A 26377-nucleotide genomic window follows, 5' to 3' on the forward strand; every position below is an offset into this window, starting at 1 on the left:
TTAACAACTAGTTGTACGACGAACATTATCTCCACGTACTTTGTTGGTAGAGAACTTTAATTCCGTTCTTTTCTATGTTGTACTTGAACAGAAGAGCCCATTCATTCATTTTTATTACGGAGTCCACTGTTTTGTTTCTGTATCTGGATGACCTCCATTCCGGATTGACCAATCGCAAGGAAGTAGGTTACGCTCACATGCGCAGAAGTAGCAGAGTAATTTTGTTGATACACAGCTTGGTAGTATTCATTTTAGCAGTTGCTATTTCCAAAGCTTCTCTTACCCCCAGCACAGGGGTTTTATTTGCATTGGCACAGTTGACTAGAACGTTATCTATATGAGGGGCTGATGGAAGAGACAAGGGATTTGGTGAGTGAATCTGAATCATTTTAGGGCCGTGAGCCTCCGCTTACAGTGGACTTGCTGAGGCTAGCGCCCCTTCTTTGTTGTTATCTGTTAATCGTAGCTAGCTAAGGGTTCAGCTAGCGTTAAATACTAGAAAGCTCGCCAAAAACGCCAGAAATAAAATTACCCCACACTTATTTTAACTACATATCTGTATGTATAAGTTTGCAAGGTAAATGAAAAGTGAGGTGTGCTTTTGTGATTAAAACTGGAAAAACAGGTTTCCGCTAGCTAGTTGTGCTAACGCTAGTTAGCATTAGGAGCTATTTCTAATAAGGCCGTCCCGTAATTTGGCTCGAATATTAGTTAGCGTTTCTATTTTCCTGCACCTTGAATTTCGCTTAGAATTTCTTTACGAGTTGCTACATTGTTATTTCTTGCAGCATTCTTGCAGGCTAAAAAGTCAATGTTAGCGCAGCCAGTTCGGATGTTACTTGTGATGCTAGAAGGAGGAAGTAAACAGGCTGGGTCTGTAGTAAATATTTCAACACTGTTCCGGATTCAGTGCACCTGATGAGCAAGACCTATTGAATCTTAAGGTTTTCACGGCAGCAGTTACACTTAGATTTGTCTTTTCTTAATATCTGTTCATAGTCATTTCTAATTGGCTTCCTCAGCCAACTTCCCAGGGCAGACTCCGAAACAGATGAGAGATTTAAAGAGAGATATTGTTATTATTATTAAGGTGTAAAATTGTTAATATGCACCAAACTACTAGAATTGTACGCTTAAAACAAACAAAATGAAATAATCAACAAAACTTAGAAACAGGATAATCCCAGAACATTATCCAGCTGAAACAATTAAATAACTGACCCGTGCTTCTGAAATGCAAATATATTGTAGATTGGCTCTTTTTGCTTTCTGTGATGGTAAACTGAACTCTATGGGCATTAGACTTTAAACACAACAAGACATTTAAAGATGTTACCTTGAGGTTTGGGAACTGACAGACATTTTCACTATTTTCTTTCTGAACAAATAATTGAAAATAATCATACAATTAATTGTTAAGGGAGAGAATTGTTGGCTGCAGCATTAAACTGTTTTATTAATTCAGATGTCTTTTTCCATTACCTCAACCGTGAAGGCTGAACGCACCCCACGTTCAGAGCGCAAGCGGAGAGACTCATTCGGGATGTTTGATGGCTATGACAGCTGCAGCGAGGAGTCCACCAGCAGCTCCAGTTCAGAGGACAGTGAGGATGAGGTGGTGCCCTCCATCCCTGCCAGCCTGCCCATCATCAAGAACAATGGTCAAGTCTACACCTACCCCGATGGCAAGGCTGGAATGGGTCAGTGCATGGGAATGTGTTTGGAACTAAAGTCTGAGTGGATCTCTAGAATAGAGAATATAACTCAATGTGTAAGAAAAAATAGTTTGCCAGCATGCAGTAGTCTGATGATTTTAACAGATCTGTTTTGTCATCTTCACAGCCACTTGCGAGATGTGTGGGATGGTCGGAGTGCGAGATGCTTTTTACTCCAAAACCAAGCGCTTCTGCAGTGTGTCGTGTTCTAGGAGTTATTCCTCAAATTCCAAAAAAGCTAGTATCTTGGCAAGACTCCAGGTAAATACATTACAAGCCCTACTATAACACATTTATTTAAAACTGATACATAATTATACAAATGTTGATTTCTGCTTTAATTTTGAAAGGGTAAACCACCAACGAAAAAGGCAAAAGTCTTACAGAAACAGCCTCTTAGGGCAAAATTGGCAGCTTATGCCCAGTACCAAGCAAGTCAACAGAACCAGGCGAAATCAAAAGCTGGTATGTTATAAAAAAAGCAGTCATGATGGTTAATGGGGTAACAGTGCTGTTTAGATATACTCCAGCTTTACACCATTCTTGTTTCTGTCAGTGGTCCCTGCGGAGAGCTTTGACTGGGGTCGGTATATCTGTAGCAATGACACAGTTGGAGCTCCAGTCAGCTGTTTCAAGCATGTAAGTGAAAACAGGTAGAACGTGACCACTAATTTGTTGCTTCCTGAACTGTATAAATTAACAGCTTCCCCTGTGCTTCAGGCTCCTATGGGGACATGCTGGGGAGACATAGAAGAAGGTGTTAGGATTGAAGTGCTCAATTCTGATACCAACCTCTCCACTAAGGTGTATTGGATAGCAGAAATCATTAAGCTAGCAGGTAAGGCCATTTTTACAAGTAATCAAAGGACAAACGGAGAAATTGTTAAAATTATATCACAGTAGTAACAATTCAATTTTTTTGTTATGATTATATATATATACATATATATATCATAATATGGCAAATGTGTTCAAACTCATAATTTAAAAATATCTCACTGTCTGAGAAAATATACAGCATTAGCCTCTGTGCAGTTCTCTGCCAAGTGTGAATTTGAACTCATCCAACACCTGACCTGTTTGCTTGCTTTGGCACCTGCACTACTATCTCCTAACCAATATTAAGACAGTGGTCACCAGTGATCGCTATTTTAACAGTGATAATGTTGTCATGGCTGCAGTGGACCGTTTTCTCAGACAGTTTTCAGTTATCTGAAACCGAAATACCATAAAAGTCATTAACTTCAAATATAATCACTCGAAGGTTGCACTGCATGTGCGTGTAATGAGAGCTGTTTAACTCCTCCCTCTACCTTAGGCCACAAACCTATCAGTCACTCCTCTTATTACAGCCTTTTTCAGCAGATGATGTTGTTATGAGCTATAGATGTCTACTCTACCGTCTACCGTCAACTCATCAGTGTCTCATAACCTTCTGCAGGGTTCAAGGCTCTCCTGCGATATGAGGGCTTTGACAACGACTCCAATAAGGACTTTTGGTGTAATCTCTGTATTCCTGAGGTGCACCCAGTGGGATGGTGTGCTTCTAGTGGCAAACCCCTTGTACCTCCAAAAAGTGAGCCTTGTGCCAAACTTTTCACAGTCTTGCTCATGAATGCCTGTGTTCTTGGATGGTTTGTGGTAATTGTTGCTGTTATTTTTGTCATCTCTTACAGGCATACAGCATAAGTACTCTAACTGGAAAGCCTTTCTTGTGAAGCGTCTCACTGGAGCTAAAACACTGCCACCTGACTTTAATGCCAAGGTAAGACACACTACTACCAAATCATTTGAACTATACGGTTTTTGATGAACTGCACTTGTATCTTAGAATTTAAAACAAACTGATATTTGAAATATTTTTTATGGTAATTAAACATTTCCAAATTTGATAATGCCTTTTGACATTATGTGACAAAAGAACTTCTTCTTCTACATCTATGCAAGCATTTCAACTATGAATACCAATCAATGGTTTTGCCTTTGTTAAATCCATGTATCATTTTTCACTGTAGGTACATGAGAACATGCAGTTCCCCTTTAAGAAGCTGATGCGGGTAGAGGTGGTGGATAAAAATTACCTGTGCCGGACACGGGTGGCACTAGTGGAGCAGGTAATTGGAGGTCGCCTCAGGCTGGTCTATGAGGAGAGCCAGGATGGGTCAGATGACTTCTGGTGCCACATGTACAGCCCTCTCATCCACAACATAGGCTGGTCGCGAAGCATTGGACACCGCTTCAAACGATCTGGTGGGTAACGGTTTAAATGATGCATATAAGGCTTAATAAGAAAGATATGAAATATTAGATATTTCTTTTTTTTTTATGCTTTTGCTAACTGCAACCTAGCCCCTCTCTTTTGAAGCATACCAGGGATTTGCATCTTGAAATGGATCCTCTGAAGTTGTGGTCTTGAAGTCTTCTCCTCATAGTTAACAAGGAAACATGATTTTATTTCAGCATGCAAATGATTTTCCACTTCTCCACAGGTAGGAGTGGGAATTGATAACCGATTGACAGAACCACTGGAATTGTATGCCACCTAGCTTATCAGTTCCTTTTATAGATGCTGGCATGTTATGACAGTTGTGTGTTGCAAAACAATGACATCAACCTCATGAGAGAAAGAAACTGTTCAAAGTGTGGCAGCTTGTCCCATACATAGGCTCTACTTGGATGGCTTTAGCAGGTAGATTAAGACACGCCCATGTAGATTAAAAAAACTTGCTTTCAACTTCAACAACAGGTAATCTTACATTGGAATTATATTACACTCTTCTCAAGAAATAATGTTCGGCCACACATTTGGGATGAGAGGCTTCTCTGTCTCTTGCTGCCTAGCTAGCATCTAAATATAGTCTGCATGTGAGGTGTTTAGGGAACATGCGTGCCCGTCAGGGTCACCTTTGGTCCACATGATGTAAACGTCATTGTCTTGCCAATATCCATAAGGGACTACATACAGCCCCCTGCAGATGTCTGACTGCAGCCCAAAATGTGTGACTGCACAGGCTGCACACACTGCGCCTACTGCTCATGCACTACAGTCTGCATGTGAGTTGCTTTGGGGACATCTGTGAATCGCACCTACAGAACATAACCCGGGTTACACTCTACCCCTCTAATCTGCTCAAGCCTCAGCATGCACATCAGTCGTAAGCCACGTCTCCTGCCACCATGTGTAAATTGTGAATATTGTGTGTCTTCATTTTATGAGGGAATATGGTGACAGTATTAGTTGTAAATTTCAAGTGAGGGTGGAAACACTAGCAATATGCTGAAACCTCTTCCAGGAATACCCTGTATTTGACACTATGCCACTGCTCCTCAACTGAGCAGCATTTCTGTTACTGAGGGTAAAACTCTGCTTTATAATAACAGTAGCACCACGCAGGTGCATTAGTATTTTATTAACTGCGCATTAGTACAGTTTACTGCAATTCAATTCAGTTCAATTTTATTTATATAGCGCCATATCATAACAAAAGTCATCTCAAGGCACTTTCCATATAGAGCAGGTCTAGATCATACTCTTTAAAACTAGGTATTTACAGAGAGAGACCCAACAGTTCCCACCATGAGCAGCACTAGGCGACAGTGGCACTGATTATACTATACTATAAGTGCTGTCACTAGAGTGTGTACTCTGTCACAGATAAACACAGGAAACCAAACGACAGCAGTACATTTTTTAGGTGTCCTGTAGTTCACTTTATGGTTACATTTACAATATTCAGATATCAAGTTCATCATGAAAATTTAAAGTCATCATTGGTTGTGGTGATAACAGATATGGTATACTTAATCAACATACCCTGAAGCCCAGCTCATCCTCAACTCCAGTTGTCAGTAGTTTCATCCTTCCTTTGAAATGATTTAATACTCACAGAGCTCTTTTTTGTGTGTGTATGCTGCTTAAACATCTCAGATATGACGAGTAATTCTGTCTGTATGTTTTTCAGATATTACAAAGAAAATGGAGGGGCAAGTTGATGCTCCTGCTCAGTTCTTCCAGAAGGTAACACACAATATAACATTTCTATTTTTACTGCCCCAGATGTCTTCTCAAGTTGTACAATGTTTCATTAGCAGTCATTGTAGACATGGTATTTAGCAGGCGCAGGTACAAGTAAGGCTTGGAGATATGGAAGCAGTAATAAATAAATGTTAACATGTACTGAATTCTTGTAGTGTTACCTTTGTCATCTTAGTCATAGTTTTAGTCCTGAGATCAAAAGCCTGGCTGAGTTATAGTCATATTTGGTCAGTGTCATCTTTATTATTCCAGTTTTGCAGTTGACTAAAACTCTAGACATTTTGTATGGTCTCAGTCAAAGACAACAAACATTTTAGTTAAGTTTTAGTCAAGACTAAGAATAGAGTATTTTAGTCAAATTTCAGCAGACTGTTTTTAAATAAGATCAACTGATTTTAGGCTATATGAAAACAAGCCACAAAATTAATGGTTGATAGGTAAAATTAAGGATAAAAATAAAAGTGTGGAAACTTGCAACAAAATTGAATCTGGTGAAATTTTACTCTTGACTCAATTATAGCTATGATCCTAACTTTCTGTTTGATAACCCAAAACTTAAGCAGCCAGGAGAAAAGAAAACCCTGCATGATCAAGAAGAAGCCTGCACAACAGCCCTGTTATAAAGCCTACCCTTATAATGTTAACATTTAATTTCTTTCTGCATGTGTGCATTAGGTGAAAGATGTGGACCAGAGTGGGGACTGGTTCAAAGATGGGATGAAGTTAGAAGCCATTGACCCCCTAAACCTCTCAGCTATATGTGTAGCCACTGTAAGAAAGGTTAGTGTGTGTTTACATTAATGTCAGGTTCTTCTTGTCAGGAAAAAAAAAACACTTTGTTGAATAACAGAGACAGTTTTGCCTCGACTGGTTCAGTAATGTTTGCTCTGTTCAGTTCTAACCTCAGCCGCTCTCTGCTGTTTAGGTGTTGGCAGACGGGTACCTCATGATCGGGATCGATGGTTCGGAGGCAGTGGACGGATCAGACTGGTTCTGCTACCACGGCACATCTCCCTCCATCTTTCCTGTCGGCTTCTGTGAAATCAACAACATTGAACTCACACCCCCTAGAGGTACTACAGTTTGTTTGAGTTCTTCAAAAAAGTAAATGGACACTTTCTCCCATTGAGAGGACCACAGAGCCTCTGTTATTTGTTCACTACCATGCATTCCAAGGTCAAGTTGTGAGTTAAGAATAGTTTGGTAGCATTTTCTAGCATATGATTTGTTAATGTTCTGGTCTTCGTGCTAACTGTGTTTCCCAGGGTACACTAAACTACCATTTAAATGGTTTGACTACCTCAGAGAAACAGGATCAATAGCTGCTCCTGTCAAGCTATTTAACAAGGTAGGCTTTATTAAATGTTTTATTTGTGTTAAATTTCTCTAAATGAGTTATCAGTGACTGACATAAATATAATGGGATTTAGGATTTATCGGAGTTTCTTATGTGTGTTGTTGTTGTATGTAAATAAGTGATTTTTTTCCATTGCCACTTGCTGCCTCGCATCTCTTAGGAGGTTCCCAATCATGGTTTTCGACAAGGCATGAAGCTGGAGGCTGTTGACCTGATGGAGCCACGGCTGGTGTGTGTTGCCACGGTGACAAGGATTGTGCACCGGCTACTGAGGATCCACTTTGACGGCTGGGAGGACGAGTATGACCAGTGGGTGGACTGCGAGTCACCTGACCTCTATCCTGTGGGCTGGTGTCAGCTGACAGGCTATCAGCTCCAACCCCCTGCTTCACAGAGTAAGAATATGATCCATTTCAACTCTATAAATACTGAGGTTCCTCTAGAGTCACTATAACGACAAAATGTGAAAGCTATCAGTCAAACCCTGGTGTGGACTAAACAACAGGACCAGGACCACTTGAAAAGAAGAGACTTGGTCTGCTTCCAGTTAGACTCAGGTGTGGTTGGTTTGTGGTGTAAAGTAAATGAACCAACCACAGTGTTTTATGATAGTAGACGTGATATCTAGCATGAATTCAAAAGCTAAACTAGATCCATCTATTGATAACAAGGATCTGTTAGGGCCAATCCTGGCATGTTTTAACGGATCAGCATCAGCAAAATTAGGCAGATTAAATGCCAGTTCTTTTATTAATGTCCTCAGCTGTGTTTTGTCCACCTTGGCCTGCTAGTATCGCAACACTGCACTAAAACCTATTCAGCAAATCTCTAGTTAAAACATCAGTGAGTTGTTTTTATTTATTATTCTGTATGTTTTGGTAGTTCATTAAGTCCATTACAGTGTGCCTGACAGTGGTTCCAAAGTAATCTTCGCATGATATTCCTGTACAAGTCCTGACTTGTTAGTTATTACTCATGTCCAATGGTCGATTTACTGTCTAGCAACACTTCTAATCTAATAATACTTATTATCAGTTATTTCTTATTGACCTTCCTTCTGACACCAGAGAACATAAATATACACATTAAAACTATTGTTGCTTGTACCTGTGCTTATTGATCTGCTGGCAGCAGAATTGAATTCCCTTAGGATGAAGCAGGATGACAGTTACCAAAGCAATGAGTTATCGATCAGTCTTTTTAATATCATGTTTACAGCTCTTGGTTTGTTTGTATAAAAAAAATAATAATAATAATTTTGAATTAGAGCTGGACCAAGAAATTGTAAGGGGGAAAAAAAAAGAATTGTAATACTTAAAAAAGTTTTTTTCCCTCCAACCCCTGATATAATGGATACATTGTAATTATAAGTAAGGACACATTATTTCAGCTTTTTCAAATTCAATACCTCAAGATATCTGCTGATAGGGAGTAAAATCTATATTCCCTACAGTGTGAAACTAACTGGATAACTATGTTTATGTAATTTAGCATGAGGCCAGGGACTGCTGTGGCACAAAAAACGAGTCATTAGGCTGGCATTCATTAATAAAATGTAACCGGTAACAGAAACTTTATGACAAAGAAATTGTATTTTATTTAGACTGATAACATCATTGTTGATATCTAAACCTTTATAAGGACAGTTTCAGCACCAATACTGATCCACTGTGTTGGATCACCATGCAAAAGTATAGGTTGTGCTTTTATACAATCTGTGTGCTATATATATATATATTATTCTGTGTGATGGTCATATTTCAGGTAACAGAGACATGCCTCAATCTGTGCCCAAGCAGAAGAAAAAGGCCCAGCAGTACAAAGGCCAAAAGAAAAGTGAGTAATCCTTCCCGCACTGTTGATAAGTTTCTCTCCGCTCCTTCCTTCGCCTTCTTTTTCCCCTGTTAATCTTACAGTCACTGGTTACACTTGGTGGTAACTCTGCTGCTGTGTTGTTGGTCAGCTGTTCGGTGTGTTAGGAATATTTTCAATGGACTTTCTGTGTCACATTGCAGGATGCGTGAAAAGAAGAAAGTATTGTCTTTTGAGCGGGATAGAACACATTTGGACTAAGTAGTGTTTGAGATTTTGTTTTAGTGTTTCAGAAACTTCAGGTACAGGAGAGCAGAAGGCCTGGAGTTGAAGCTCTGTTTAGGTCCAGAGATTCAGATCACAAAAGCAGATGCTAATGTTAAAGTGTTTTCACTTTGTGCTGAACACTTTTGATGCAGTTTTATATAGAAGTCTGTGGCCGTCAACATTTAAAGTCAAATCAAATTCAGTTTCCATTTGTGTGCACATGATGTATGACAAAATCCAAATTAAATTTATAAAAGTCCAAATACATTTTGAATTTTCACATTCAAAAATACATCATAAAACTTTACTCCTAAACATAACATTGCTGTAATATAATGAATTGCATGTGAAATTGACCTTTACTTTCTGAATGGCAGGTAATGTGCAAGGTAAATTTTTTCTTTTTATTTAAAAACGTAATCTTCAAAACAACAACATGTAACTATTTTGCGTTAAAATAACCAGAAACATGAAAATATCAAGAATCTTAGAGTTTGGCATGTTTGTAATAGCAACAGGACCTCTGGTTCTGGATCATGAGGCTTTGTTTAGTGAGTGGGTGTGAACAGTTGGAGCCCTGGTCAAGTGACTGAAAGGCTTTGCTTTTTGTACTTGAAAACTGTTCAGACTCAAAGCTCAACAGAATGAATTAAATTTCCTAGAAAGAAATGGAAAGTCAGTTCTTAATGGTTATTTTTTCTCCCCCAATTTTGTTTTTTTTTTGGGGTGGCACAGTGGTACAGTGGTTAGCACTGTCGCCTCACAGAAAGATTTTGGGTTCTGGGTTCGAGCCCGGTGCTTTTCTGTGTGGAGTTTGCATGTTCTCCCTGTGCCTGTGTGGGTTCCCCTCTGGGGAGAGTCCATCCTCCCACAGTCCAAAGACATGCAGGTTAGGTGAACTGGTGACTCTGAATTGCTTGTAGGTGTGAATGTGAGTGTGTGTGTCTTTATGTGTTGGCCGTGCAGTGGACTGGTGATCTGTACAGGGTGTACCCCGCCTCTTGCCCCCCTGCAACCCTTAACAGATCAGCTGTATAGATAATGAATGAATGCATTTTGTATTTATTATGGCAGTGTAATACTGAACTTTCTTTTTTTAGTGCTAATTATGAATTTCATATTATCAAATTAAAACTGGATTTTATATCGTTAGTTTTAATTTTGTCATACATCATTCAAATGGGAAGTGAAAATTGAATTTTATGAAATGATTTAATTTAAATACTGGCAGCCACAGTCCTCCACAGGTTTGTCACAGAAGCTTTCCTCTCGGTAGCTAACAGTGCATCTGCTCACTTGGGTCTAGCAGTCTGAGTACAGCTTACCAGGGGCTTATTCAGATGGGCATATCAAGTGACAACTGTTTAAGGTTGAATTAAAAATTTCAACTTAAGCTCTTAAACTTTACCTTTTTGACTCTCCCTCCTAATTCATAATCTGAACATTGAGACCACTCTCCTAGATGAACTGAACCCCTGTGTGTGATAAGCCCCTGGTAGCTTACCTGAGTCTGGCTTGGTGTTTAGAGAGGAAGATTCCGGTTGGTCGACGGCCCTTCAGTCAGGCAGGCAGGAGGAGGAGCAGCTTCTCGGGGGACGAAGAGCAGAGTCCGCCCCCTTACCCTGCCCAGGGGCCCGCTCGGCCCCGGCCCCGAACCCACCTCCACCAAACCCACAAATCAGGTAACACACTAAAGATAAAACCAGCACAACACTGAGCCCTCTGAGGCTCAAGAGCGTTTTTAACAGGAGACAGTCGTCTGACAGGCCTCGCTGTGGAGCTGGATGCTGCTGATGCTGCATGTTCTACTGTTAAATCAACCCTTGTTTGTATGTATTCATTGTCATTGGTTTCACATCAGTATATCCTCATGCCAATAAAGGTCTAGAGTGGTACTGCTCATTTAATTTTCTTCATTTAATTTGCAGGAGTTAGAGTTTTGACATTACTAGTGTTTTGTCTCCAATTTGAAGCAGTCATCAGGCATGTTTGCTTCATTTGATATGTATTTTAAAGTAGTTCTCCTGATGCTTGTCATGCATGTGGAGTAAGCATTAACACCTGGAACAAAGACAAAGGCTCCCCCTGTGTTTTTTTTTACTCAAAGTGCATGAACACAAGTGGCTCATCTATGCTGTTGTTCTCTCTCTCATCTGTCTCTGTCCCATCTGTAGAATCTCTCCTGCGAATGAAGGAGGAGACAGCGGAGGCAGACGAGTTTACCTTCTCACAGGGCACCTCCGACCAAGAAAGCAACGGCTCGGGCAGCTACTACATCAAACAGGAGCCCTAAGTCCATAAGGTCACGACAGAGCAGGACAAACCCGGACAGGACACACCTCTGGAAAACCTCAGCAAAGTCAAGCTAATCTCAAATCACACTCATCGACCAATGCCACAGGCCTTCCATGGAGTCAGTGCAGGAAACGGTGATGAAGAGGAGAAGGGTGTCGGTTTAATTCTTCTGAAAAATACTGAAAGGAACATACCTTTGAACAGTCTTATAATCTTGTAGCTGTGTGTGCACGTAATCACCCATGCAAGCTGATTAAGGGGTTTGAAAGCACCCAGGGTCGTGCCTGGGTCACAGATATTTGGGCATTCTCGTTCGTACCACCGCCGGGTGACGCAACATCGGCTTTCTCTCCTCTCCTGTCTGAAAAATCCAACCAGACGAGATATATTTAGATGGATTAAAAAAAACAACCCTTTTTCCACAGAAACGGGGGGTTGACATAAGCCCATCCTGCCTTTGCCACAATCTGGGCCACGCACAGAGACCTGTAGAAACTGTGAGAACCATTTACTGAGCCAGGTCTTTATTTTTTTGTGTGTAGATATAAATATATAATTTTGGTTTGGTTGGTTTTCAGGTCAGACACCCACTGAACGGCCTGAGGAGATAACAGAGGCTGGCAGACAGAGGAGCAGAGTTGTGTATATTTTGATTATTTTCATATTGCCAGGTGGACTTCTACTTCGTTGAAAGTACTTGAAGTTTTTTTTTTTTTTTTTTTTTTTTTTTTTTTTTTGGGTTGTTGAGTTGTTTTCGTCTTAATGTGCTTATTTTGCATTTACATTTTTAGTGGCTGTGTGGGAAATGTAATGTGCATTGTTTCACAGAAGTGATTATATTCATATAGTATGTGAAGACCTAATCAAATATAATTACAGAGTATAGATCAAAGATTGTGATTTGAAGAGAGGTGGCAGTACAGTGCTGCTCAGCATTACGGATATTGCGTTCCTTCCCATATTGGCCAGTAAATTTCCACAGCTGCACTTGTTTCTGATTCAGACATTACAATACCAAAATCTGATTCAAGGCCAGCATTATCATTCATACCACAGCTTTGTTGCATCCCAGCATTCAGATTTCATCAAAGTCACCAAAATAATACAGATGATGTAAAACTATACCCAGGGTGGCAACTAGAATATTGTTCTTTTTTTTTTCTTCTTTTTTTTTGTCTTCAAATATTTGCCATTTTTAAATTATAAATAAGGTATTAAAAGGTTTGAGAATGTTGTAGTTAATCTTATTAAATCTAGATCTACAAATTTTCTGCATTAAACAAATCACATTAAATCTGCACCGGGAAACTTAATAATTTGAGTAATTTGTTTTTGTTTTGTTTTTTTATTTTTGAGACAGCTGTAAGGTAAAATTTGAACAAATTAGCATATTATATTGAAATTTAAATGGTGCAGTTTTAAAGAATAATATACCTGATGCAGTTGTTGGAGACACTTCTTGCTCATTTCACTGCTCTTTCATTAAAACTCAGTGGTCTGTAGATGTTAACATCTTTCAGCTACATAAAGTGGGCATTGTGGGAATTTTTGAAAAGAACTATGACCAGTTGTATGTCCACATTTTGAGCCATATCACATAATAGATAAGGCAGCATAAGCTTAATCAAATGACCACATATCTAATGATGTAATCTAATGTTGGGCAGCTTCGAGAGCTTAATGTGTTTTATCACAGTAACCAGAAATCTCACAATACCAATAATTGTAGATTAGTAACTGCATTAGCAAGAACTCAGCAGTGCTAATGACCTCATTTTTCCTCTTGTATTTTTAAAAAGAGTCCTTGCAGAGATGTAACAATTTGAACAGAAATGATGAAGCTGTGGAGATAAAAATCTTTTTCCATTTCACAAAATCACCTTGATTTACTACTAAACGAGAACACACATTTGGATAGTGTGACTGTGAGTGAGCAGAAAAGTAAGTTGTATAAAAGAGAAACCTTACTGGTATGATAGGGTTATTCCCACTGTCCAACCCTACAATATGTACTTTGACCTTTACAGTCTGGATGTAGCTGCTGTCGGGGGGGAATCTCAGACTTATCTGAGGCAGTCAACACAACCGGCCAATGTTGGGCCCACGTGTCAGCCAAACCGTACAGCATATTTAAATGTTGTGGATGCTGGTGAATGCATCTCTCTCTCACTGTCAAAGGTTGCACTACAGCAGTGATTCATTTTGCAGATACAGGTGTTTCTATTGTGTTTTGGACCATGTCTGCTGTATTTTTACCCAGAGGAGTACAAATGCTCAGAGTTCTATCTGGAACTCCTCATTTGTATGGAGTCTGGGGTATGTCACCAAAATGATTATATATATTATATATAATTTTATTACTCAGTGTTCAATTGTAATCAGTTAATAAATTGCTTTTTTCTTTTTTTTTTTTTTACAAAAGCAGTTATAAATAGTTTATTTAAATTTTATGCAAGAACATGCAACAAAATCTCAAAAACAATAACAAAAACAAATGAAGCATTAAATTTGCCAGTTGATATGTCTATCCCCTAATTCTGTTAAATTGTGAATAAATAATTGAATATTAAAATAGAAATAAATAAACTCTAATTTAAGAACAGCCCTCAGAGAGGCAGCAGCTACTCAAATTGGCTGGGACTGCCCCAGCTGACATTGGGCAAGAGATGAGGTTATTATTGTTTTTTTTTTCATCATTCAAGTACAAATTCAATTAATCAGTATATAGGTTTTTAAAATATGAATTTATTACCTAATATGATTAAACACTGAAAATGTGGCACACTCAAGACTCCATACTTGAGCATTTGTAGCATAAAGGTTTGGTCTCTGTCATAGAAAATGTGAGGTTGGACTCTTGTCAAATTAAGAGAACTGCAGGAAAATCTGCCTTGCTTCAGTCAAGCAATTTTGTTGTCCAAATGCGAAAAAAGAGTACAGTATGTTGAATATTTTATTAGGTTAATATGCAAAACATTCATGTTTTTTTATTGCTTAGATTGTTCTCATGTCAGAGCCATATGTATGCAAGCTAGTTTCTGAGTCACCTGAGCCACAGAATAACAGGTTTGTCATTAATAATGGAACATAAACAATGCACTGCTTTTCCAATAGTCTCTAAGGGCAGCATTCACTTATAACAAGACAAGAACTATAAGTGGTGAGAGATTCTATAGATATGTATGTGTGTGCGTATATATTCTTCATGACTATGATGGTATGAAGTAACTAATCCTGATTAGTCAGATATCCATGGTTGCTCATGGAAATGACAAGACTCCTTCTCTTTCATTCTTCTTAGAGCTAGATTTTTGCAGTTGTTTATCTACTACCTCCTGATGCTCGCCACATTTAGCTTAAAGTGTGTGAAATAGACTGTGGCAGTGTATTAGCATATGCAAATGAAAATAATTACCTAAATATGATCCACTTGAAGACTAGGCACCAAACATTTAAGAATTTATATCACAGCACGAGGTAGTCTTCTAATTTGAATAATATGCAATAGTAATAGATCCAATATTATTTTGCTATGTTAAATAAAACTTATAGCACCCACAAATGTTATGATCACTACATTAATATAATTAACATATGAGATAATTTAACAAAAATTGTATTGTATAAATGTGGTGTTTGTGAGCAAGGATTCATATACAGAAAACTCACTGTATGGCCAAAGGCGGTATTGAAATGAAAAGCAGATTTAAACTTCTCAGTGACGGTAAAAGACCCATAATTTCTCTTTCTACCAGTAAGGTTCATGATTCAATTCTCAGGAAGTTTGTTTTTCTTTTTTTGGTTGTAAAGGTTGTAACTACCAGTCTGAATCAGCTGGGTTGAAAAGCTCAAAGGTGTCTTCATTGTGTGCATCTATTTTATGGAAGCAAATAAATGCCTTAATAACTAGAATCTTTCAAGCAGCTGGAAATTGTGAAATTCAACCACAATTAGATACTTGATGTTGAAATTTAGGTACATCTCATTGCCGTGAAATATTTAACTCTGATAACCAGCTGACTGAATTTGTGTCTTTGAAACTTGCAGTGGGTAATTGCAACTAGAAGCATTTCATTTTCTTGTTTATTGTTAATTGTTTCACTGTATGTATTAGAAAATTAATCTGTGTAGTATTTGAAACACTATATTCAAGTTAATCTAAACTTAATCTGTATGCACAAATAATCATCTTGAACAAGATAATTATCCTGTGCACACAATTTCTATGTTAACCTAATTTAAAACTATATATAATTATTGTTTGCTAAAATTAGCCAGCTTCTTTTTACCCCACAAGAAAAAAAATCTTTCTGGATTTCATTGCATTATGATATAATTAAGACGAATTCTGAAAATTCAAAACTCAAGTTGCTGAAATTGGCCTCGTAAAATTCAGGCACGAAAGCTCAAGATTAAAAAACATTTCAATGGTAACTATTGAGTAGTTGTTAAATTTCACAATACGGTATTCAGTTGCTTATAAGATTGTAAGATTGTTATTATGGTACTTGTTTGCCTCTTTACCATTCAAAAAGCAAAAGGTCTTATCTCGCTTCCATTTCATGTATTTTTCTCCATGTTTTGCTTTATAATTGGTCTTCATGTTAAATTCTACGTTTGATGAAAAAAATCAGATGTTTGTTCATTACCTTTTTGGTTCAGTCTGCTTTCTGTAGCTTCTGGTTGTGTTTTTATTGTTGACCAGGATGTGAGATTTATATCTACCAATTTCTTTTTTACTTTGTCTCCTGATCAGATTGAATACAAAGCTCTGTTGAAATGCTGAGCTTCTAAGACCAAATGAGCAATAAAAGACATCGCCTCACAATCATTTGAAGCAGATAAAATCCAAGTTAGGATCCGCCATAGGAGTTACTTTCTATGTTGATGTTGGAGGGCAGAACGAAGCATTAAAGAACTTCATGACAAAACTGCATTAATAGCTTAGTACAAAAAAAAAATAAGAAAAGACTGTTCTATGGACTAATTGCTGCTACCCTTCCCCAGATTCTCCCTAAATAATCAAATGCACAATCAGCACTGTTTTGGATCTTCTGTTTCTCACTTTTCCTTGTAGATACTCAACTTTCTTGTTTCACATTGATCCCCAAATCTATAAATGGAATATGTTTGACCTCTGTGTATTGGGTACCTGTGTATGTAAAGTGTTTGGTCATTAGCAGCTGGAAATGGAAGCAATTTGATTGGTTTGATTTGGGATTGGGTGCACTGATTAACTGAATGCATGTAGACCAGAACACAATGTGCCGATGTTGTGCTGAGCTTGTTTTTTTGTTGTGACCGTCATTGGTTGGTCTTCAGTCTGTCTGTTTTTGTTTTTTTTTTCCCTCGTCCACTGGAATCAGGAGGGTATGGAAGCCTTGGGGGGACAGAGATGTTAAGCATGACAGGAATGAAAATGAACATTTTAAGCAAGATTATAAAATACAAATTCTACGATTAAGACACAAAGCAAAATTATTGTAGTTCATCAAAAATTAGATTTTGATCATTTTTTATCATTTTAATGTAATCATAATTTTGGCATAAGTTACATTTTTTTATTCAAATTTCAACCTATTCTCATAATTGGCTTCAATTTTGTTATACTATCATATTTTAAATTTCCACTCTCTACAATAATTTTGGTTTAGTAAGTCAAAACTTTAACGTTTGTCATAGTTTTGACTTAAATTTGGACTTTTTTTGAATTTTTTTTGTCTAATCATTTTGGTTCAGTAGCTGCAGATTTTGATATATGTCATAGCTGATTTAAATTTTAATTTGGCACTTTCATAATTTTGACTTACCATGATTAATTTTGTTTGTATCTGGCCATTACCTTTCATCTTTTTCGTTCTTTTTCCCTGGTGGTGATGAGCTTCCATAGAAAGGACACAGTTGTGGTTGCAGAGCTCTTGCAGACTTCCTGCACCTGAACTGGTTCTGCCATATGTGGGCAGTGATGAGGTGCAGGCTGGAGTTGGATATTAGTTGTTTTTTTGTTGTTTTTTCTTGGATACTAACACGGGTCTTTTGTATGTGATAGTCCCCCCTAATTATATTAAACCATTATATCGTGGTGCTATATATATATTTGATAAAAATGACTTAATGTATTGGGATTACTATTGTCTGAAAATACTTGTGAATTGAGAGGGTTATGGTGCAAAATTTATTTTGGATACAAATGAAAAAAAAAAATCTATTGATATTAACACTGACCCTTGAGGTACATTATTAGATTGCAGTTTAAAGTTTGTACATCTTTTTGATAGTGTATACTAGTTTCCTTTCATATGGTAAATTTGTGCTGTGATCAAGCTTTGATAGACTTTGTAAATAAAGCCAAATGTTTGGATCATAATATTGGTTGTAATGGATGGCTTCTTTGTTTACAAGCGTTGCAAACTGTTTTCCGCATGGCTGTGAAAGTTTATCTGGTGATTTTTGTAAGATCTGACTTTTACACTGAATAAAAGGCTTATGACTTCAAACACTGTGGAATCCCTTTGTCAGCTAGACAGATGTGTTAAACTGAGGAGTGGTAAGGAAGAAAAAAAAAGTTTTTGAACTTCTCTCATATTTCACAAAAAAGCTAAGAATTTTGGAATGGGTGAGAGTGTGTGACTGGGTGGGTGGGTGAGAGATGAAGGGAGAGAGTCGGGGTGGAAAATGTGTTCTGCAGTCCGATTTAATTTCTGTCTCTTAACTGCACACATACACACCCAGTGCCCCAGTGAAGATCACTAAAAAATACAACACAACCAAAAGTGATTCTGAGTCTTCACTTTAAAATGTTTTGTTGTTGACAGATATATACTGTCAGCTGTGTCTGATAAATGTGCAGCTTTTATGCCTTACTATTTTATGTTGTTTTTGATATTCTTTTTTGAGGCTTTTTACAGGACAGTGGAGAGAGAGCAGGGGAATGACGTGCTGCAAAGGTCCCACCAGACCAGGACTCAAACAGCTGACAAGTAAGAAAAATTGAAAGTCTGATTCAACTGTGGCAAACAAAATACTGGAGTCATTATGGAAGTCTATTGAGTTACCAACTAAGATACTGTGATGGTGTTTGGTTCAGCTTATGAATCCTTAACTTTGAAATCAGTATGATCAACTTGAATCTCATTACAAAAATACAATCACTCTTTTCAATTATACTTAGTCTACTGGGACAAAGGATGTTAATGTTTGTATTAAAACAGTCAAGTGCCCATATAAACACAGAAATAAATAAATTATATATGTCAGTTCCCTGTAGCTGTTGTTTTGAGTTTGAGTGAAGCTGAATTAAGTGCACATTTTTATTTAGTTTTCCACTTAATCTTAAAATTTTTGGTCTTGTAAATCCAGGAGTGTTTCCTCTTCAACAGCTATGACGGGTCAAAACCGGTCCTCCTGTGGGGTGGGGTGGGGTGTTGGGAGCGTTGGGGGGCGGCGATAAAGCTGTGACAGGAGAGTGGTCAGTACTCTGGCTGGGACTAGCAGAGCTGCTAGCAATTTCACCACTGCCATCAGATTGAGTGTACACTGATATTCTGGCCTGACTTTAAGACATTTGGGGTCAACAGCTGTAAATAACTCAGTGAGCTGAAATCAGTGGATGTAAAGATGTAAATTTGTTTGGTTTCTTTGGAGGTGAGGACCTCAGCAGTGGAAGAGGAAACACTGGTGTGTGTGTGTGTGTGTGTGTGTGTGTGTGTAGTGTGACCAATGAGACAGTTGGTATTGTGAGCATTTTATTGGAAAGCAGATCACCTTTAAACAAAACAGTTAAAGACAAGTTTAACTGTACATTCAGGGAAGGAATGGAATGTTTCTAGATGGTATGAGCTCAGGAATGGATACGGACTAGACATGGACATCCGCAGAGACCAGATCCCAGTACAGTATGATGATGAGTAGAGGGGCCGGAGGGAATGTGTGGACCACGGGACGTGAAGAACTTGACATTGGTTCTTCTCCCCGCTAGGCTACAGGTGAAAACAGGAAATCTGAGGCAAAAGTTTCAGTGGTCTCCAACCAGCGAGTGAGGACTGCTGCAGAACCTGGGACAGCTCAGTAGAGCCAGCTGAAGGCACAGCTAGTGTAGCTGACCAGCTCTTCTTGTTTGAACCACAGGGCGATCTCCTTGTTGGCACTCTCCACTGAGTCGCTGCCATGGATGATGTTCCTGTGAAAAAGGAAAAAACAGCGACGAGTGAAGAAAAAGACCAATGAACAGAATCCAAACATTCAGTCCAAAAGAAACAGGGCAGTGCTGCCAGGTTTAGGGCTCAACTCCTCAACTCACTTGCTAACGTCAATGCAGAAGTCTCCTCTTATGGTTCCAGGCTTGGACTCAGCGGGGTTGGTCTCACCCAGCATCACCCTGCCCGTCTTCACCACACCTTTGCCTTCCCACACCTGGAATACACAACAGAGGGATGATGAGCAATAAAGCCAGAGGCTCTGTCAGCACATTCAGCAGAGCACGTCTCAGGCACCGCGACTCGTCTCCAGGGTTTCCAAAGCCTTAATGTGTTGTGTGTTGTCTCTTCTTACCATGGCAACCACTGGACCAGAGCTCATGTAGTTGATGAGGGTAGGAAAGAATGGTCTGTCCTTCAGGTCTACATAGTGCTGCATCAAGAGGTCCTCAGAGGCCTGCAGAAGGGAGACACAGCAGTCCACATGAGTTTTCTACATATTCACTTACAATTCTTATTTTTGTCGACTGCAGCAGGTGAGGCTGCATCAGTCTTCCTTTGTCAAAGCAGTACAGTGTTCTCTATGTTGTTTTCATCCCAACTGTAAACTGGGAAGCTAGAGTTTTAGTCTGATGTCTTCACTATGGAAGTCAAACTTCAGTATGAATTTATAACAAATTACAGCACAGTCAATCATATTAACAGCAACAATATCATGGCATGTTATTCAAATGCCAGTGTCTGACATCTAAATTGTAACTACAGAAAATATCCTGGGTTCCACTGCCCTCCTGTAACCATCAGTCTCTGCATGCACATCTGTCTGATGTGCATTTTATTTTGATAACAGTCTGTTTGAGGAAACTTCTCTCCTGGTGACAGACTGACAGGCTGGAGGTTGTAGAGGTGAGTTTTGTGTTTTTCATTATCTGGCTTCACTAAACCGAACAGCTACAGTCTCACTGAGCGGTCACCAACTCAGGACTTCCTGATCCAGCCATGAGCACATCCAATGTCAAAGAGTTGTTAATAGTAGTTAATGCTGTAAGAATCAAATTCAAATACTTATTATGATATGAGAGGAAACTGATACCTTCAGGTAAATTTGGTTCTAGTGACGTACAAAGGTGAGAATCAAAGTGAAATAAACAATGATCACATGACTGGGATAGAAACAAAACTAGTCAGGCTGAAGATTATATTGTAAATATTTAGAGGAATTAAGTTTGTCAGGGAGTGTTTCTGCTCTTTCTGAACAAACGATCAATGGAAAGACTGGAACAGCAAAATGAGTCAACTGATCTACAAAACCCTCTTGCTCCTTATGTCACTTTATTATAAACTCTTTTGTCCATGTTGGGATCCTGTAGGAATGATTACCATGTTTTACAAGTGAGCCACTGTCATTACCCAGAATTAAACCTGAGGTCATCTGGCTAACCTCAAACCCTGGTTGGAAGCACAGAGCTCTGGCATCTATCTAAGGATGCAACAATCATCCGTCAGCTCGGCACAGAGTCTGACCCTATTAAGAAGACTGGGCATCAGCTAGATGGACCAATCCAGATTAAACACCGATTCTTTGTCCACTTCATAAAATGTGTCGTTTCCATTATCCTGACGGGCTCCGATGGTAAGAAGCACTGGATGACAAGCCTCTGTAGAAAATGCTCCCATATTTGCTCACAGCTCACAACAATCTTACAAGCACATGAGGCTGGCAACACGCCTACACCTTGGCTCAGCAAGACTTTGGGTTTATACGGACAAAAATGGCATAATAACCAGCGATCCATCAATCATAATAAAAGAAAAAGCCAAAATATCAAACTGCAATTTAAATGTCAGCCATACTAGTCAAGTACATCAAATGAGACAAATTCAGCCTGCAAGTCATTCAAATGCAGTTCTTCTTCTGAACAGGACGTCTTATTGCTTGATAACTTGAGATGGCATGCACCCTCTCAAACATCTCAGAGAGATGACTGACAAAAAACACAACATGCAGGTCTACATTTAGTAAACAGTTTCTCTTCCTCTGGATACCATGTTCTGTGCTGCTGAGTCAGACTATATTTGGCTCTCCATTTTGATTTCACTTCCTGCTCAATCACTACCTACACTGACACCAGGATTTAATTTAAGCAATCAGAGTTAATCTTCTTCACCTCAGTGACACAGACAGGGACTTTTTTTTTTTTCTCTTTTTACACCAAGACCCAGGAAACAGGTGATTTTTACATAAATTCTTGCATAATGTAGGTTTATAAATGAACCACACTTCATGCTAAGAGTTAAGCAGTGTCCCACAATGTTGCAGATCAGATGTTAGAGGATCAAGAGACCAACACTAATGACCTGTGCTACAGTCAGGAATAGACAAGCGGGCTTATCAGCTCACCGGAGGTCTTAACTGTCACACTGCACACACACACAAGATCATGTGCATATACTGTAGGTTTAAAAATAACATCAGTGACAATTATGAAAGCAGCTAATGTCATGTCCTTTGCCTAACAGGTAAGTATAAGCCAATGCATCAAAGATATAACTGTTTACTTACATGGAGCATCTTCATGCCCACGAGTTTGAAGCCTTTCATCTCAAACCGCTTGATGATCTCTCCAATGATGCCCCTCTGCACACCATCAGGTTTGATGGCAAGGAAGGTGCGCTCCTTCAGCTCAGCCATGATTCTGAAAGGAAAACAAACAAACAAAAAAAAAAACTGGATGAAGACAAAAAGAATTTAAATGCAATCTGCAGGAGGAGTGAGCCTGAGAGTCACTCACGCCATCTGGTCGCATTTGGCACAGGCGGCGTTGGGGCCGGCAGCCGAGGGCCCCGACCCCATTGCTTAGACGACGTAGCCCAGGTTAGTGTGGAGCTGACAGTGTGACCACTTGAAGTGGACACTGACTTTGGCTGCAAGCCCCGCCCACAAGACGTTTATCCCTACAACATTTCTCTGAAACAGACTCCGCAGATGTTTAATCACAGGAAACGTCTAATATCCCAGTATTTTCCAGGTGTTTCCCCATTATGTACCATTTTTATTTATTTATTTATTTTAGTAAAAATACATTATGAGTAAAATCATGTTCAACTGGTGCATTTCAACTCATTCTGATCAAATGCAAGTTTACCTACAAGGTCTAGTGTCTTGTTAAATAATGAAAAAATTAAATCATATAAAATAGTCTGTCAAGAAATAAAGGTTGCTGCTCACATGTGAGCCTTTGCCATTATTCTTATCATGATGGGTTTTGGACTGTTCAAAGAAGGCATCTGTTGGAGCTCTAGGAAATGTACAATTAAATCAGGGTTTACAATGAGTTTTTTCTAGAAGTACCAAATTCCACAGCCATTTTAGAAAATTTGTAGAAATATAGAAACAATACCAAATCTAAAAAGCTAATTGTTTAATAATTAATAATGATCATTCCACCCCAGCCCTAAAATTATTTAATCTAGTGGAAACATGTTGGAGCCTGTTTTTCTGTGCACTCACACACTCTAAACTATTGTTAACCTTGGGCCACAATGAATTACCAGTCTCTTTTATTCAGATAGTGTACTAGCAGCACCAGTGCTTGGGTTCATCTCCAGTTTGTGTCTCACTGTAAGGATGACAGCACCTCATGTGAGCAGCATTAATCTAACATGATTCCCACCCAGACCATAGTCTTATATGGAGGTAATCCCTGGAGACTGACATACTTTAAGAAACTCCTGATAGAGGTACTGCCATTCATAGAGACTGTAAAATAAGAGTACACTTGTGCAACTGATCCTAATACAGCCTGAATGACAGAAAGCCAGACTGGTTAGGCGAGGAAATGATACCAGCCTTCCGCTGTTAAAGCAGCTATTGCAGTGGCAATCACTGCCAAAGGCTAGTGGTTCCTTATTGCTGCAGGCCTACCAACCACTAATACACTAAGAAGTGACAGTATTGCCTACGTTGACAGTATTTATACAAGTATACCAGTGTGTACTATGCTTTTCAAATACAAGCTCCACATCATTAAGCACAAAACAAACAAAAAAAACTGCCATAATATCCAATTCATCTTTATTCCTTCGTCCTTTTCTTCCTCCTCCTACTTATTCCCCTCCCCTCTTTTGCATTTAAAGCAAATATGTAGCACTAACATGAGTAAAATATGTGACTGGCACTGAGAATTTGTGCGTAATTAAAGTCAATGTAATTTTACAATATTGAGTTCAGTTCAGTAGCTGCAGCTGACTCATATTCAGAGGTTTGGAAGTGTTCGTTAGGCCAAACTTGCGCACAGCTACAGTAAAACTGCATTTAAACAGGACCATTGGTGATGTTCTGCCAGGTTTGTGCAGTTCCTGCGCAAACACAGAGCAGCTTCAACAGCCTCTCGAGCGGCGTATGGCGACACGTACGCCAAGTGCAAGAGCACACAAACGGACTTCAGCACTGTCTGTTCACAATGGCGTTTGATCTGCTGACTGCACTTGACACCCGGTCTTAGGCCTGGAACTCCGGTCAAAGACGAGAGTTTCTCCTTAGTGGAAAAACTCATTGCTAGCTATTGCGCAAATTCCGAAACATCTAATTAATTTTAGCACACAGCAAGTGGAACATTCAGGCGTCCCAGAAATTGCCGGGACAGGCCCAGGCCTTCACTGACAGCCACATGGTCTTTTGTTCGCCTTGCTGCGGAAAATGGTACAACATGACGGGGCAGCGCCGCGGAAGGCGTCGCGGAAAACGCATTACTGCGCTAAGACCGCACCAAACCAATGCTTTTAAAACCTACTACCTAAATAAATGTCATACACAGAAGTTTGACTGTGCTAAATTTACACTACACCTCCTCGAAAACAAGACTTCTTCACAAAAAAGAGAAAAAACAACTCGACTATTTAAACAACGGGAGAAATTAGAGGGATGTGTACATTTCTAAACACACCGCTAATAACCGTTACAGAACAGTAAGGTGATATTACCTTTACAATGAGGCTCTGGTGCCGGTAGCAGAGAACAGTTGCTCTGGTTAACGTGGGAGAAGAGCGACAGAGAGTGCGCAGCCGCGTTTTATGTGTGAAGGCGGAGACTGGCGAACGGCAAGTCACTGGAGCCAAAAGTAAAAAGGCAGTCAAGCTTATCCCTCCGCAGCAAGCAGGATGGGGCGGGGTCAGATGTGGGCGAAGTCAAAGCTTTACTACACACTGATTTTTATTTCTTTATTGTGGTTTTAACCCGATGTGTTTGTGCTGATTATGATATATATATATATATATATATATATATATATATATATATTATATATATATATATATATATGTGTGTGTGTGTGTGTGTGTGTGTGTGTGTGTGTGTGTGTGCGCAAAACAGGTGTACACTGACAAACATACTCAAAAGAAATAAGAAAAAAATGAGAAAAAAAAAATCAATTGATTCTTATGGTTATTTTGTACTTTACTGAACTACTGTAATACAAGATGAGCTATTCAAGACAGTGTAGCTGGACATATAAACAATAATATACAGCTGAACCTGAAGGAAGCTGTTTGTGTTGAGTTGTTGGTCTTTCATCAGGAAATAACCATCCGAATAAAGGCTTTTCAACTTTTTAGCCAGAGGAGTGTCTTAAATCACCCCAGCTTCACCACAAACCTCAGCTTTGTCTGAACCTCTAACCCTCCGGTCTTAAGCTAAAAAGCTAAAATCCTTTAATTAATTTTTTTCCAGAATTGTGTCGAGGCACATATCTGGGGAAGGCTACAAAAACATTTTTGTCGCACTAAGGGTTCCCAGCAGCACAGTGGCCTCCATAATTCTTAAACAGAAGTCTGGAACAAACTGGACTCTTCCTAGACCCGAGCTTATCAAGGACCGTGGTAAGAGAGGTCACCAAGAACCTGGTGGTCACTTTGGATGAGATCCTGTGCAGAAATGGGAGAAACTTCCAGAAGGACTTCCATCACTGCAGCACTCCATGATCTGGGCTTTAAGGCAGAGTGCCAGACAGAAGTCTGCTTGGAGTTTGTAAAAAGTACCTAAAGGACTCTCAGACTGTGAGAATCAAGATTCTCTGGTCTGATGAAAGTTAGATTGAACTGTCTGGCCACAGCTCTAAATGACATGAGTAGAGGAAACCAGGCACCAGTCATTACCTGCCTAATACCATCCCAACAGTTAAGCATAGTGAGGGCATCATGCTGAGACTGGTCAGAGATATAAGTACAGAGATATCCTCAATGAAAACCTGGTCGAGAGCACTCCAGACCTCAGACTGGGCCAGAGGTTTACCTTCCAACTAAACAATGACCCCAGGCACAAAGCCAAGACGTGGCTTAGGGACAACTCTGTAAATGCCCTTGTGTCGCCCAGGCAGAGCCCTGACTTGAACCCATTCAAACATCTCAGAGAGACCTGACAATGGCTGTAAGGTCCCCATCCAACCTGACAGAGCACGTCACGTCATATCCCAAGAAGACCTTAATGCTGTACGCACTGCCAATGATGCTTCAACTTTTCACTTTGTCATTGACAGTAGATAGATGAGAGGAAAAAAAACTAACTATTTTAGAATAAGGCTGTAACACAATGAAATGTGAAAAAGTTAAGGGGTCTGAATACTTTCTGAATGTGCTGTAGATTATGGTACAGTTCTTTTGTGCTTTATTGAACAATAAAATATAAGCATCCTGCTCACCTTTC

At 39.2% G+C, this 26377-nt stretch overlaps 2 protein-coding genes across 4 annotated transcripts; one reads left to right on the forward strand and one right to left on the reverse strand.

The window, feature by feature from the left end:
• Nucleotides 1-181: 181 nt before the first annotated feature.
• mbtd1 (mbt domain containing 1) lies at nucleotides 182-17979 on the forward strand. 3 transcript variants are annotated; one of them, XM_018666550.2, is made up of 17 exons: nucleotides 183-369; nucleotides 1496-1700; nucleotides 1843-1976; nucleotides 2066-2180; nucleotides 2272-2354; nucleotides 2436-2553; nucleotides 3157-3291; nucleotides 3392-3480; nucleotides 3731-3965; nucleotides 5678-5733; nucleotides 6427-6531; nucleotides 6677-6824; nucleotides 7017-7099; nucleotides 7269-7503; nucleotides 8873-8944; nucleotides 10714-10869; nucleotides 11362-17979. In XM_018666550.2, exons 1-17 carry the CDS (start codon nucleotides 349-351, stop codon nucleotides 11478-11480), a joined length of 2109 nt encoding a protein of 702 aa, XP_018522066.1. In that variant the 5' UTR covers nucleotides 183-348; the 3' UTR covers nucleotides 11481-17979. The 3 variants fall into 3 exon arrangements, with proteins under 3 accessions (XP_018522068.1, XP_018522067.1, XP_018522066.1); XM_018666552.2 differs by lacking the exon at nucleotides 10714-10869 and having other exon boundaries at nucleotides 182-369; XM_018666551.2 differs by lacking the exon at nucleotides 11362-17979 and having other exon boundaries at nucleotides 182-369; nucleotides 10714-11346.
• Nucleotides 17980-19214: 1235 nt separating this feature from the next.
• On the reverse strand, nucleotides 19215-24813 carry LOC108876810 (nucleoside diphosphate kinase A2). The gene is made up of 5 exons (XM_018666555.2): nucleotides 24661-24813; nucleotides 22241-22373; nucleotides 20033-20134; nucleotides 19782-19894; nucleotides 19215-19661 (listed from the first exon to the last, which is right to left on the reverse strand). Exons 2-5 carry the CDS (start codon nucleotides 22367-22369, stop codon nucleotides 19547-19549), a joined length of 459 nt encoding a protein of 152 aa, XP_018522071.1. The 5' UTR covers nucleotides 22370-22373; nucleotides 24661-24813; the 3' UTR covers nucleotides 19215-19546.
• Between the last annotated feature and the right edge of the window lie 1564 nt (nucleotides 24814-26377).

Source organism: Lates calcarifer, unplaced genomic scaffold, assembly GCF_001640805.2.
Source record: "Lates calcarifer isolate ASB-BC8 unplaced genomic scaffold, TLL_Latcal_v3 _unitig_5786_quiver_433, whole genome shotgun sequence".
Lineage (NCBI taxonomy): Eukaryota > Metazoa > Chordata > Actinopteri > Centropomidae > Lates > Lates calcarifer.